The 15487-nt window shown below is 37.6% G+C and overlaps 2 protein-coding genes across 2 annotated transcripts in view; one reads left to right on the top strand and one right to left on the bottom strand.

The window, feature by feature from the left end:
- LOC140925667 (retinoschisin-like) overlaps window positions 1-3098 on the top strand; it is a 5879-nt gene extending 2781 nt beyond the window's left edge. Inside the window, exons 3-4 of the mRNA XM_073375574.1 lie at window positions 1385-1716; window positions 2961-3098. Coding sequence (XP_073231675.1) covers window positions 1385-1716; window positions 2961-3098 — 470 coding nt within the window. The remainder of the gene's footprint in view (window positions 1-1384; window positions 1717-2960) is intronic.
- Window positions 3099-4963: 1865 nt separating this feature from the next.
- Window positions 4964-15083, bottom strand: LOC140927803 (E3 ubiquitin-protein ligase znrf2-like). Its single transcript, XM_073377487.1, has 6 exons — window positions 14602-15083; window positions 14343-14438; window positions 10147-10206; window positions 8654-8699; window positions 8480-8543; window positions 4964-7525 (listed from the first exon to the last, which is right to left on the bottom strand). The coding sequence occupies exons 1-5, from the start codon at window positions 14906-14908 to the stop codon at window positions 8486-8488; spliced, it is 567 nt and encodes a 188-aa protein (XP_073233588.1). The 5' UTR covers window positions 14909-15083; the 3' UTR covers window positions 4964-7525; window positions 8480-8485.
- Between the last annotated feature and the right edge of the window lie 404 nt (window positions 15084-15487).

The following is a 15487-nucleotide window of genomic DNA, read 5'->3' on the forward strand; positions in this document are numbered from 1 at the left end:
CTAGTTCAAAGGTAAGACGCTACAAAAACGAGAAACAGTATGCGGAAAACATCGTGAAAGGTTCCTAAGAACGCAAATAAAAATAATGATAGTGATGATGGTGATAATGATGATCATGATGATGATGATGATGATGATGATGATGATGATGATGATGAATCTGTCTTATAGACTGGAATCACTGTTCGGAAAGTCCATGTGCCAATGGAGGCTCGTGCAGCAATCTTGCTGACGGATACAAATGCAGCTGTATTAAAGGACGATTTACCGGCAAACTTTGTGAACAAGGCGAGATTACAACCTACTTAGTTTAGCAATGAAGTCACCTCTCTCCAAAACGGACACCTTTAATGGGACCTTCGCTATCTGTCTCTCTTGGAGCGATGTCCGTCTTCTAGAGACTTCACTATAAAAAGGACCAAAGAAAGGGAGGGACCACCTCTAGGTGTCCGTTTTAGCGAAGTGTACGTCTTGATAGAGCGTATTCACATGACGTCACGGCAGCCATATTGGTGTACCAAAACAATGAAAGAGCGGCCATGTTGGTGCACCATGACAACCCCGTGGGAATTGAACTTTTTCGTATGTAAAAACTTTCTGTTGTACGGTAAATTAGCATAGACGCTGGCCACGTGAGTGAATACGCTCTGTAGAGGTGACCGTTGTCGTAAAGAAAGGTTGACTGTCTATACCTCTAACAACTTCTTGTTGTTTTTGTTTCATTGTTGTTGTTGTTGTTTATAACGGGGCTCAAATCTCCATTTAATTCATAACAGGCAGTTTGAGGCCATAAATGCGTAAACGAAAGATTTAACGACAGTTAAAAAAATTCAGAATTTACAAGGACTTGTATGGAAAAGCACTCAAGCGTTAGTGGGTGGCGAGAGTTGTTTTTCTCATACAAATCCTTGCGATATACAGTTACCTAATTTTAATATGCTCTTTCAGCTCGTGCTAACAAAATTTTTCAAAAGCGAACTATTTTCAAAGTTAACAAAATTCATAGATGCAAGTGCACGCATGAGTGTCAGATTGATGTGTTCGATCTGTTGATGAAAGTCAGGCTTTTCCAAATTAATCTACATAGACTCTTAACAATAACCTGTTATGTACATTAAGTGGGAAACGCCTGACCCCAATCAACAGGTCGAACTATTTTCGCGCTTACCGAAAGTTGATCACGTGATCAACTAATACAAAAGGCCTATTAGCCCACGAAAGCAAAACATCTTGACGTCACAACCTGTTTACATACTCTCATGCATGGATGCAAACACGCCTCTCGGTCAATCAGAGCGCGCGTGCTATCTTTTTTTTTAGTTATTTTTTAAAATGCCGTCATGGTTATAATGTTTGTAGTCACATATTTTGCTTGTTCCCTTAGTTTGCCCAGTCCCCCTTGGTATGGAAAGTGGAGCCATTTTGGACTCCCAGATAAGTGCCTCATCAGAATGGGCCAGCAATCATGCCGCACAGCAGGCAAGGTTACACTTTGTAAAAACTGTTTATAGAACTGGTGCCTGGTCAGCTAAGTCAAACGACTTAAACCAGTGGCTACAGGTCGATCTTTTGAATACGACTCGAGTGTCAGGAGTAGCAACTCAAGGACGGAACGGATGCCCTTGCGATCAGTGGGTCACAAAGTACAAGTTACAGTACAGTGAAGATGGACTGGCGTTTAAGTTCTATAGGAGAAGCGGAGATAAATCAGACATGGTGGGAAACAAATAAAACACCTTGCACCAAACCCTATTTTTGAAAATAATAATAATAATAGGCCTTGTTCAAATTTACCTAACCCTACCTCTTTGAATAGGGAGGAAAACACCCAGTCTAGCTCTTGGGATATGTGAATTTCACCAAAGCTATTTTTATACCAGTTACACGCTTCTAATTGATCGGAAGTTAGTTTCCGGAGAGGTCCGCAAACTATTATTCAGTGTTGTTAAAATGGAATTCAACAGTCGCCATTACAATGTTTTGCATTGTTTGCCATGAGGCAGTTGGGCTTGGACTTGTTGACGTCTTAAACAATCGATTGAAACATTCAGACGTTCCAGGAACTGGACGTCCATTTGGACGCAACCTCTAAAAATAGCTTAAGTAAAATTCACACTTCCCGGCCAACGCCTTAAGATTCCGTCTCTGCCACTAATCTCTCTTGATAAGTCACAAAAAAACTCCAGACAACAGAAGCAGATAGTTCGTCTTGACAAGTTATTCATCTTTTCCCTATCTTATAAGACACGCACAACCATCTAAACAAATAACTCATCTTACATACGTTTGCACAGATTATCCATCTCTTGCCAGTACAATAGACCTTGTCACGGATTTCGACGCCATCTTGACGAGTAGGCAAACGTGTGAGAAATTACAGTGTTTGTATGAAAATCTAATGTTGAATAATTTCCCTAAAACGGCTGTTCTGAAAAAAATATCAGTTGTAAACTAAAGTTACTAAGCAAAGGATTGCACTAAAACATTTTTGGGCCGTACTTATGCTTAAATTTCTCCAGAGGCTTGCTTTAGATTTTCCATATATTTGTCTGTAATTTTCGCGGGACTTTCTTACAGACAAATGTATAGAAATTTCTTAAAAGTTGTTGTAGGTCTTCTAGGGCATGTAACGCCCGCAATTTTTTTCAGGAGAATCGTTAGGAGTGAGGCTTTAGTTTACACATCAGTATTTTTTTCAGAACAGCCGTTCTAAGGAAATTATTCGACATTAGATTCTCATCTCGTCAAGGCGGCGTCGAAAGCCGTAACAAGGTCTATTCAATTGTTTCTTGGTGTTGCAGAATTCAAGTGTTTCTTGTTGGTTTGTGATGTGGTTTGGTCATTGTTCAGCATCTTTTCATTTTTTTGTATTACGTCATTTGGTGATTGCACCCGTCTGCAACACCAAGAAACTACGAGCCCAGATACCAAACTATCGTATTCTGTTAAATCTCATTTAGGTTTTTACGGGAAACACCGACAGAGATACTGTTGTGAATCATCAGTTAACTCCCATGATTAAAGCTCGTTACATTAGACTAATTCCTGTGGAATGGAACGGGCACATATCTATGAGAATGGAACTCTACACCTGTTAGCGTAAGTAGAGCTTAAAATCAACCTACTTTTTTTGCATGATACTTTGTCCCATACATTTCTTTTGGTTCGTGGAGGAGGGGGGTGAAGAGGAATAATGGGGAGTAGTACAGTGGGATGTTTTGCTCCTTTTTTGCAGAGGAATCTAATTACTTTGCGGAGAAATTCATCGATGACGCTGTCTTGTAGCCTTTTGTCTTTCTCTCATGACTAAAAAGTGGAAAATTCTTATTAAGATAGTACGAGCTATTTGTCTTTAGGTTAACGAATGTCTCGGTTTTTGACTTAGTCCTAACGTAGTTATGCAAGTTATATTTCCTGCCACTTTCATTGTCCATTACAGACAACAAATTGTTGCAGTTCCGGGGAGGGGAGGGGAGGCGGGTACATAATTAATCAAATTCTCTCTCCCTAGTCCACACCTATGGCATGTGATCTTTACTATTGTCCCTTAATGTTGCTGTTGTTGTTATTTTTTTCGGGATATCAATTACATGTTGGTCACTCTCAGGGTTTGAGGCCCTTTATTTCTACAGTACAAAATGCAGACTGCAGACCATTGTTTTCAGTATTAGAAAGCAATGGGACTATTGTTTTCTCGCCCTCATTTGCATGGTGAAAACAATGGTCTGCAGCAGTCTCTAGTCTGCATTTTATACGGACTGTTCTAGCTACAAACCTTTCTGGATCAATTTTTTGTCCACAATGATTATCTCCTCTTCATTGTCACGGAGGATGTGAAAGCATACTATTCTCCTGTTCCTTCCAGACGGGTACTTTGTTATTGAATCTGATTTCCTGCCGCCTACACTTCAACTATTCTGCCTTTTTTCCGCCCAAAAGGAGTCGCAGATGAATCTTTGGAAAAGGTGAAGTAAACAACGGTTCAACTCTGATTCAACGTTTCCTTTCAGTATTAGTTTCAGGTCGACTTTCATTGCCGCTCAGAACACATGACCAATTTCAGCACTGAACTCCGCGGTTAAACTCCGCGGTATGGCCCGTACCTTACGCATGCGCAAAACCACATCACCCGGGTATGGAAGCCCTTATTAGCTGCCTCGTACCCAGACGTCTCTCTTTTGATGACCCTTCCCTTGGTCCCTTGTGGTTCATCACCAGTCGCTCGCCTTTGCCATGCAAAAAACGAAGCGCCTGAGGAGGAGGCTGCCTTATTAGGGCTAATCAGCATGGCATAGCCATCGGGCATATGAACGTACAAAGCCGTGTAGTTGTTAGGCGTGCTTCAGGGCTAAAATGGGTATTGTCAGAAACATGCTCGGAAGAATATATGACGAAGAAAGCAGTAAAAATGGGGGACTTAACCCACGTTTCCTATTCTCTCCTCAGTTCAGGCTCTTAGTTGCAGGTTTGTATTAATATCAGAATTCAAAGCCAGAAAATTCTACGTGAATTAATATATTAAGGAAGAATAAGTGGGCCTTGAATACCGATAGAAACCTTTGAATTTCCTGCCACCTCGCCCAGGCCCCAGTTGTTCAAACGTTGGAAGGCAGTATCCACCGGATAATCACTATCCAGCGGATAAGTGTTAAGCGATCTAACTGCATTATCCAGTGGATAGTGCTAACAACCTTTTGAACGACTAGGACCTGATAAGGAAGAGTAAGTAGGCTATGAATTCCAATAGAAAAGTTTGGATTTTCTGCATTACCCATGATGCAACTAAGAGCGTGAACTCGTCTATTTTTAGCCTTGAACATCATTTAGTTCCAGTTCATTAACCCGAATATGTATATGTCCCTTCCCCTCATGATCTATATTTCAACGAGGCAGGTGACGGACGCGTTGGGTGTGTTTCCTCCCAGTCACTTTAAACCTACAACGGTAAATGATAAGACAATAGTTTGTATTCACTTTTATTTGTGTACATTAGCTCTTTACTTGCACTTAATTGTTGCATCCTTGTATGTACAACACATTAAACACAACTACAAAAAGTTTAAATTTTTTCTCTTGACTAGCTCACACAATGCTGAGGTCAAAACTATTGGAGCAAATAATGCTTTTTTTATGTGTATTTCAGTTGTAATGACAAACAAAATCAAGTACCCAGGTCTCGTACATTTCGATCTTAATAACCTGGGCACCAGGATTAGGGTATCAGTTAAAATCTGGAAGATAATGTAATAGACAAATTTCAATACATTACTATCCAATCTAAGCCGCAAGGCTTTAGGGAGTAAAACAAAAGAAGTGGACAATTTTTCCACTATTCATCCCTGAACATGAGCAATTTAGGGGTGGAGTCAAGAGGGTTTCACTTGTTTGGTCACACTGAAGGACTAGCGAGAAAGAACCAATCTCCAGGCCCCGGTGGATAGTGCAATCCACCTTTTGTACAACTGGGTGCTGGTCTCTATTATTACATCTAAGATATACAAGGGAAAATTAGTTTTAGCCTCAGCATTGAGTATTGTGCGTGAAAATGTGCTGTCTTGTTACAATGGATCAGAAAATAAAATAAATTTACTCTTCTACGTCTTATCTGCAAATGAAGTCATCTCGTCTTTCACAACCGCTAGGATTGCATTAGAAGCCAAAAGCCATTTCCGAGTTCCAAAACGAGGTTAAGTGCAAAACTTTTCTTGTGAAGATTAGATTTATTTGCATGAGATTTCATGTCAATGGCTTCACACTTAGCCTCAATTTGAAACAGAGGCTCGGAGCAACTCCGAAATGGCCTACAGATTACTCATCTGACCACTGAAGAAAAAATAATAATGATTGGCTTATGCAATTAGAATTTTTAAAAACTGTTATTAAAATATATTATTAATATCTACATTTTTGTATTTAAAAATGGTGCTATTCAATTGTGATAGCAACCCTGTCACAAGCAAAGCCACATTGGTAAGGATTATTAGGGTAGACTACAATACTAACTAAAGATAACTTAGAGTGATTTTCCTTAACATGTGAAATAGGTAGAATACTATGCACTATTATTCCACTGTCTTCTTTTGTTTATTTGTAGCTATTTTGCCCTAGTTGTTATTATCTGTTTCACGGTTCAAGTAAAATCACTCTAGCAGTACTGAACCACAATATAACAAACTTGTCCAATTTATTTGAACAACAACAAATTCCTGTAGCTGTTTAAAAAAAATGCATCCTTTGTTGAATAATTAAATAAACATGAAAGTAAAGCCAGAAAGCGATGGCGCAGTAGAGGATAGCAACACATTACAAGATGATTCCACATTCTCATGCCATGAAAACTTCACCCTGTGTGAAGAGCAGAGCCTCCTTTTGTCTTTAGGGCTTTTTTACTCCTGGCTGCCGTAGTAGAAGGTCACCAAAGCAATTTGCTTAAAGTCCCTTTTTTCTTTACTACGGAGGAGTACACCAAATTCAACAAAGCAAAAAGAAAGGCTCAACTGGCAGGGCGTAAAAACAGTGTCTTTTCCAGCTGGAAATCTTATTTAATATAAGTTTCTATAAAAAAAAAAATTCTCACACCTTTATACGTTACTGCAGTCCACATAACAAGGTGTCACATGACACCAACAAAAAATATTCTTTTCTGATCCCTCATGTAAATAAAACAATAATTCATCATTGTTTTATTTAATCCGGGCAATTTAACAGCATAAGTTAATTAATTTTATCATGACTATTCAAATTCCCAGTACAGTATACATGTAACAAAAAGTTCCAAGTCAACTATGTAGGGGAGATGGTAGAAACCGAAAGGAGTTGAACTGACTTATAACATCACCTTTATAATAATTTTTTATTATTCAATAGACCTAACCCACATTCCGATCCAGTTAGCAAACACAAGGAATTGGTGTCTAGCCTTGAAGCAACAATTTCATACAAATCACTGTATTTTGTCACCCAAGCATTGAGTTGGTGCCTTTGTTTACCGGTACGCAGAAAAGGTTTCAACAGCTATGGTAGTATGACATGATAGTCAGTTAGGTTTCTACATGAACCTACTTGTAAACAATTCAGTTCTAAAGGCTTTTGTGGAAATCAAGAAATATTTTTAAAAATAATATACAATGGCAACAAAGAAAAATTATCATGTAGTATGTGATGATAGGTCTTGTCCATCTTACAGTAATTGGGGCAGAAACTATTGTTTGTATAATTAAAGGTGTTAATTATATCCTGGTTCCACTATATTTGCATGAGATTAGAAAAGGTTGCGGAGTACTTGATAACTATAAACTGTAGGAAACCAAAGATGAAATGAAGGAGTCCATCCTGATCTCAGGCCATACATCAACGTCGGGTCCTTACTAGATGATACTCAGGGCGCTCCACTCAGTCAGGGTAACATTGCTTTACATGTACCTTAATAGCCTAGTGAACTTGTAACACACTTTTAAATACATCCACCTGTATAAATTTGAATCCTACTTGTGCTCAAAGCGTCTACATTAGTCTTGATAAGTGCCTGCAAAAGAGAACTGATTTAGCTTCTGAAATCTTAAAAGAATGATGAGCACTCAGAAGAAATATCTTTATCTTTAAGGTTATATTTAAAAGTTATTTGTCATCACCTACTGCTTAGCTAATTATGACCATCCACTGCCATGATTAGCCTGTGCTATGGACAGATTAATTATCAAACATGGGCAAAAACAGAGCATTAATAGCAGCAAACAAAAGACTGTTCTACATGGGTATACATTGGGGAAAAAATGAGCTGTACTTGTAGGCATCAACCAAAATGAGTAAAAGGTGGTATGTCATGCTATGGGACTTCATGGTACAGAGCATAGAACCCATTCAAGCTATTTTTAACCTTCACGGAGAAATGTGCTTTACACTGGCCACCCAACCAACACCTTTACAAAGTAAGCCAATCAGGGGGACAAAAATTTGGGGGGTCTAGAGGAATACACTTGCTGAAAACTTAAGGCTTCTGAAGTCAAAGACAGAGACTAAGTACAAGTCCTACTGTCTCTCTTAACCCTTTAAGCCCTGGACCGGGTTGTTCAAGGCTGGGTTAAGATAACCCAGGCTGGATTAGTGCAAAATTTGAGACCAGATATGGCTTAAAAACCAAATTCAGTTTAATTTCTTTTTGGTTACAATTTGATGATTGCCCACTTTCACAGGAATAGCGAAAATACTTTTGATGAAAAGAAAAACAGACCCGGGTAAAAATTTCACCCTGGGTTAGCGCAAATCGGCCTTTGAACAATTAATTTAAATAAACCTCTCGATTGATCTCTATATATTTCCTTAAAGAATTCGTTGAGATAATTTGTTTTAAGATCAAAGAATTTTCAATTTTCAAAACGGGTGCACTTGGATGTAAATTATTAAGAAACCCCTGTATGTATCCAGTGAACTTGACGTAATCCTAGAACAACACAATATACACCTTAAAGCTCATTTTTACCTATTTCTAGTTTGCGGGATGTTCTGGACATGATCTGTTTACTTGGAACCAATTATCGATACACCTGAAAAAACAAAACAATACAAAACACAATTATTACATTTAAGAAAGTTCTGAATTTTTTTATTTTAAATCCCACTGACCTTTTAATGAAAAAATAAAATGGCACTATACCTCTTGTGGTATATACACAAACATGGTAATCTTGCTATTTTGTCGCCTGTCAAAAAATAAAACTTGTTTTAAGTTGATCACTACCATCTACTAAGAATCTGTTATCAAAATGACACAAGATAATAAATGCTTGGTATTATCCCACATAAACTTCAATTCCTGACAAAATCACCCTCTCTCACCCAAGAACTGGTCATTTGGCTTAGCCTGTTCAACTCCATGCACTGACATTTAAAACTGGTGTGTGGAATTATTACTAACGACATGCATAAAACATGCGAATTCCTCAAGACTACAAGTAAGTTGAATGACTCTAAATATGCATAAAATAATTTTTAAGTTTTTAGTGTGGTCTTCAATTTTCACAATCATCTATCTACACCTTTTTGGAGATATACAATTTCCTTTTATTATATAAACACCAATGAAATACCAAGTGAGCTTTCTCACGAAAACTTGATATCTTCACACGTGAAAATAACATGTTATCTTCACATGTGAAAATATCACCGTTGCTATGGCTTCATAACAAACTATACCTTTCCGACCAAAAAACTATTTAAATAAAATAGTTCAGCATTTCATTGGTGTTTACATAATAAATAGAACATTACACGGTCACTTGGAGATATGAAATTTCTCTTCTCTTGTTGAAAACCATATTTCACTCGTTCGCTGCGCTCACTCATTAAATATTTTTCAACACTCTAAGAGAAATTTTGTATCCCCACGCGGCAATGTAATATCCTCTAGTTACTTTTGAACCACTCATACTACACTTTCCCTGTACATAACTTACACCTTAAAATCTTGGGTAATTTAAACGGAAGACGATTTGCCTTATTTAATTTTTGCCCAAACTTTTAAGTTGTTCAAAACCAACCAGCTGTACACTGTAATAAAGCAAGTTTTTGTTCAGTCGTGACAGATGAAACCTTTATTACACCTACTTTATTATTAATTATATTGTTGGCTCCAAGCCTCTGCGATAAGACTGCAAGGGCATGTGGGCAGCTACAAATCCTTTGTCTGTCGTAACTTTTGCATTATTTTTGTCAGTGCCGTGAAATAGTATAAAACATCCTAACTTGGTGATTTTATGACAGAAGAGTTGCTGCAATATACATGGCTGCTGAGTTTGAGAAATTTTTTTAAAGAAATTAGCCATTGCTATGTGGTCATGTCATGCATGCTTTCGACAATAAGTATAGGTAATAGCATGAATTGTAGTGATATTTGGTATAAATACCACGAGTGAAATTTGTGACAACTTTGAAATATCACGAGTGGTATTTATGTCAAATATCACGTACAAATCATGCTATTATTTGTTTATACTACTAGATGCAAAAGGTTTGTACTTTTCACATGTAGGTATTTCAAATTAAGCTGAATACCACTGCTCTAAGCCAATCAAATTGCAGAAAATTCCCATGTAGTAGTATAACACCTAAAATAACCATAAGATGACTGCCATTTCCATGTACATGTACCTATATTCAAGTCTTCCAGACATATAACACATTCTCCATTCTCCTGTTCCAGTACATCCTCTGAAAAGAAACATGGGATATGGTTCAGTTCACTTCTTTACTATTAATTTAGGGAGGAGGAAGGATTTGCAAAGTTGGTTAGTGGGCAGCCTTCTGTGTGAGAGGTTAAGAATTTGATTCCCATGTGTGACCTCAAACCCTTCTTTCGACTTCTTTACTCCCTGTGTAGCTTTGATTTAAATACCTGTAAAATGGAGCTCTCATGGAGAGGGGGGAGTAAAAATATGAGCACACCATCAGCTACCGATAAAAAATATAAAGAACTCTTAAAGAGGCAGCGTGGCCGAGTGGTCAGCATGCCAGACTTGCAATCCAGCAGTCCCAGGTTCAAGTCCCGCTCTGGTGACTTGCAAGATTTGTTCTCGGTCATCCTGAGTTCAAATCGTCAGCCATGCTTGTAAATAGCCTACTGGTTGCCAGTTGGGGTTTTAATCCTGTTATGTTGTATTTGAATTATTTGTGTCTAAGTATTTGAGCGCCTGTAAACTAGCTGGAGAAGCTAGCTAAGAGCACAAGTTTTCCACTATAAACAAGCCTTTAAACCTTTAAACCTTTGCATTTACATTGTATTGGAAATGAAATAATGTAGTTTGAAGGACTGCACGCCAACAACACAACTCCTACTACACTATACTTTAAGGTCATAGGTTTTAGCTCCTGTTGGGAGAACTCAGATTTTTTCGTCTGAGCCATCTAGATCACTGACTGAAAAAACAACTTTGTCATGTATTCACCATGCCTAAAATTCCAACCCCGACCCTGCACCAAATGTGCTCTATATTGTCATTTATATAACTTTCAGTATGTAAAAAAAGAAGACTTTCTCAAAAGCCAATGAGGCCCATCACACCTGTAACACTACAAACAAAGGCCTACAGTCGCTTACATGTGCTCATGCTAAAAACCATGTTCGTTAATTCCTGTCTGAGGGTCTTACTTTAGAGTTCAATTTTATGCCCATATTTAGAAAAGAGTTTGATTTTAAGTGTGCCAAATTACACGGTACAAGTAATCAACACATTGTTACAGCAACAGCTGCACAATCAGTCTATTTTGCTTTATTTCTTTGAAAGGAAGACACAACATCACTGATATACAAATCTCTTTGGTTCTTCCTATCAGCATTTAGTGAAAATTAATCAGGTTATGATAATATTTTGGCTTTTTCTCAGAAAATCTAGTCCATTATTTTGTATGCCATTAACAGTTTTCAGATTTTTTTTCTTTCACCAACACTGGCATTTTACTTTTATCGACATGTGGGCTTTCCATTTTCAATTTCACTTCTAGTTTTCTGTGGGTCTGTAAGTATGAGCACAAATTTAAACATAGATCTACGTTCAGATGTCCTGAGTTCAGGCTAAATACTGATAGTAACCTTTATTTCCTGAAAAGCTTCAATTTCAAAGTTTTAATACGTCACTTCAATGTCTGCCACTTCTTTTGAGGAGTTGGACTTTTTAATTTGTCTATTGTTTGGACCATTAACAACTGTGGTCCTTCAGTTTATAACTATTATTATTTTGCTTTTTTGAATGAATAATATTTCCTGCAGGTAGTTTCTGTTTTCATTACCCCCTAAAAAATTGTTTACCTCCCATATTATTAGAGTTCAGAGTCAAATTTCTCATAATAATACTGTAAATCCTCTATAACACACCCAGGGGGCTTATTTATTTGATGCACATTTGAGGTAGGGGGCTTATAATAGAGAAAAGGGCTTATTTAATTTAGCAAAGACGATAGTATTGATTCTCTGAAAAAACTAGAATGCACAGTGGAAAAGTTGGAGGTCATGCAGTTGAAGATAAAAAACAAATTAGAACTTCCAGCAACGTCAATACATGTAAATCATACAGGAAAAAGAGGTCTTTTTACAGATGGCCTATGTCATACATCTCAGGAGGGCACTGAATGTAAAATGTAAAATTGCTAAAATATAGGACTAAAATGACAAAAACCTAACATTCAAAACCAAAGGAACAAAGAAAATTTTACACTTAAGAAAACTGGAACAAAAAAAACCGTGGAACCTTCTGTTGAGATTTAAAATTTTTTATGATAAGTCATGATATTCTAAAAGTGTTGTAAGGTAGACATCTCATCTCTGCTGTGAGGGAATTCCAGTCTGTCAAGGCACTATTAAATCCCCAGTTACTGTTTGATCTAATAGTTCAAATAGTTTCCTTGGAGTTGGTGTTATGGTTGTGATAGTCTAAACCTCAGGTAATCATACTCTTTCTTTCACTGTCATTAATAAAATTATGCATAAAAAGACAGCATTACATTTGCCTTCTGGTTGATAGATTAATCATCCAGTTCAGGTCTAAAAGTGCTTCAGTTGGCCTTGCTTTTTAGTGGCCAGTAAAAATACCATTCTAAAAAATTCCAAATTGTTTCTTGTAAAAATCAAAGACATTAACCTGCCAGGAAAAAAGTTTGACCAAAGAAGTTGAATGCTAAAATCACAGAATTTTGTCCACAGCCCTAAATTAAGTTTTAGTGACAAACCATCTGGCCATAACTTGGTCTAAGAGTGAAAAAGTTAATAATATCCTAACTTGCAATCAGGGATTTTTTATTTATATTATTTTTTGTTGTTGTTTTTAGAAGAAAGGGAAAAAAGGCATAAGCCACAAAAATAAACACCTGGTCAACCTGTCATCGTGGCGCAAAAAAAAACGTCTGCTCCAGATATTTTTGCACTCAGGAAAATCAAAACACAACTATGCTCAATAATTGTTTCTTGGAAAAACTAGCATAAGCTTAATCCTGTGATGGAGTAATAACAGCTAGAGTTTCCATTCAATATCATAATCAGCCAGAAAAACAAGAAAACATCACTTCAGCCACAGAGTGTGTTAACTAAAGGAATTGGTTAAGTTGTGTTCAAACACCACGCAGTCCAGTAGGACCTGAAATCTTATCTTTAAAGGATGTTACGAAAACAGGGAAGAGGGAAACAGCACGGGGGACGAGAAAATAGAAAATGGGAACAAAGCAAAGACTTGGATGATAGGGCTAGTGTTCAAGTTAGGTTTTGCTCCCATTTTTTATTTTCTTGTTCCCTGTGCTCCTTCACTGCTCCCTATTCCGCGTTTTAGTAACATCTATCTTCTATTGGCAGATCGCAGGCTAATAATATACAAGCAATCAGAAGACCACCATGTGGGTTACATTGAATTTTCATGAAATTATTAAAAGTCCTTTTTCTTAGTGCTTTGTCTTTTGCAATTTGGGGATCACACAGTTAACTCTTTATCCCTGCCGTAAATAATTCAAGTTTTTCCAAAATTTCTACCATTTCTTTTTCACGATTTTATAAATGAAACCGGAGATTTTCCATAAATTTTCGGTTTGTTCAAAAAGTGACCACAGCTGTTTATCACTTTGAAAGCTTCATGACAAAAGGAAACCACAACAAGAAGTGACCAGAAAATTGACCCTAATAAATCTTTCTCATCAAGAATGTTAAGTTTTGTAAGGAAAATATTGCACGTTTTATTAACCTGCTACGTTTTTGGTTTACAAGCTAAAGTGCAAGTTTTATCTTTAGTCAAGAAGTAGTGTGGAGAGTCCAATTGCTTGCCTTTACTTGCTTGCCTTAGTTTAAAACCTTAGAAATCCGTAAACTCATTGAAATACATGTAGGATAGAATGGTGATTTTGATCTTCAAAAATAAGCTCTCTTTCTCCTCTATCATAAAAACAGCGCTCAAATTGCTTTAAAAAGCCCTATTTCGTCGAGAACGAATCATTATATTACAGTCATTTTCGTACATCATTCTGTCATCGCAGGCAGTCATTTCAATGTTCAGGTCGAAATGAATCCAATATAAATCGTACCGAAATTGAAAGTTTCAATTATTTCCTAATAAGAAAAGAAGAGATGTGCGTCTTCTTGCATGATATTCTAAAGCAAAATTGTCTCCAAACCAACAAGAAAATTAAAATAATTAACGCCGACCCACTGATAATTTCCATTACGCACGAAAATTTGTTGCTATGTATTTTAACCCCTGATTTTAATTATTTTTCTAGAGCACGACAACAAGTTAAGTTGTAAGCAGGCTGGGATAGTTCGAAAATTCGTAAACTAGATAATTAAGAAGTTAAAAGAGATTAACAAACCCTACCGTTATAAGAAATTCGGGGTTTGGTGAGGCAGATGACCAAATGGAGTTCAATATCATCAGGCAAAACTATTTTTGAACAGACGGGGCATTTCACTCCTGCAAAATAACATGAAAAAAAGTAAGCTTATAGCATCAAGAAAAAGAATCAAAAGATCACAATAAAAGGCACAACAACGCTTCAAGAACGAGAGCCTGATCGTCTGTGACACACAAAGGCTGATCCCAACGAGGGAGTTAAAGATAATCGATCTTATCTTACCGTTTAAAAACGACGTGTATGTCGCGAATAAATGTGAAGGAAGCGAATGAGCCCCTTGTAATAAAATTCCTCGCGGCGAAGGAGAACTATCTTCAGGCGACGAAGACAAATCAGACTCCTGAAACGAAGATGGGTGACCCGGTATAGCTAAAGATGGTCCCACATTGTGTAATGAACGAGTCCTAATTCTCGGATCGAGCGCTACAACTCTTGAACCCTCAGGAAGACCGGCAGCGGCCATCGCGCCACCATTAGCGACATTTCTTGAGTTCCCTCGACCATTATTGCTCGATTGCTTAGCTCCCATAATATTTTTCGCGTCTTGATTCACTGGAGAGCTTCAGCTGCTCCTGCAGCACCAGGATAAGCGATTCACATGGTATAAAAAGCGAAAAAATGGAAATAGTGCTCACTTCATCGTCTGCTGGTCTCTCACAGTGTTTTTGTTTGGCAACTGCTTGGGAGCTTACATCGCACTGCCTGATGGGATTTTCTGTTCGTCACTCTCACACCACTCACACCACACGAGTTGTAGCCAATCACACGATTATCATGCTCACTAATTTCTCATTTCGCTTTCCATCTCCATCTGTGACATCTGTGATAAAACAATTTTTCCTCATTTTTTGTATATCAAAAGATCTAGGGAATAATGCTAAAGAATGGTTCGGTAAGAGGTGTTCCTCTAAAGGTCACACAACGGGCCAGCGAAATGTCATCAAAAACACATGAAAACAGAGCAGAATTGACAACTTCCTGGCAAGCTCGGCCAGCTCTCCTTGCTCGCTTTCACGGGACTTTGGACTGTGAGCTTCCTGTTTCCCCGATCGAAGTCCTCCCAGGTCTTCTCGGTCGTGCTTTGGAAGGTATTGGTATAGAAGAATGT

The sequence above is a fragment of the Porites lutea genome, chromosome 2 (genome assembly GCF_958299795.1).
Source record: "Porites lutea chromosome 2, jaPorLute2.1, whole genome shotgun sequence".
NCBI classification, from domain to species: domain Eukaryota; kingdom Metazoa; phylum Cnidaria; class Anthozoa; order Scleractinia; family Poritidae; genus Porites; species Porites lutea.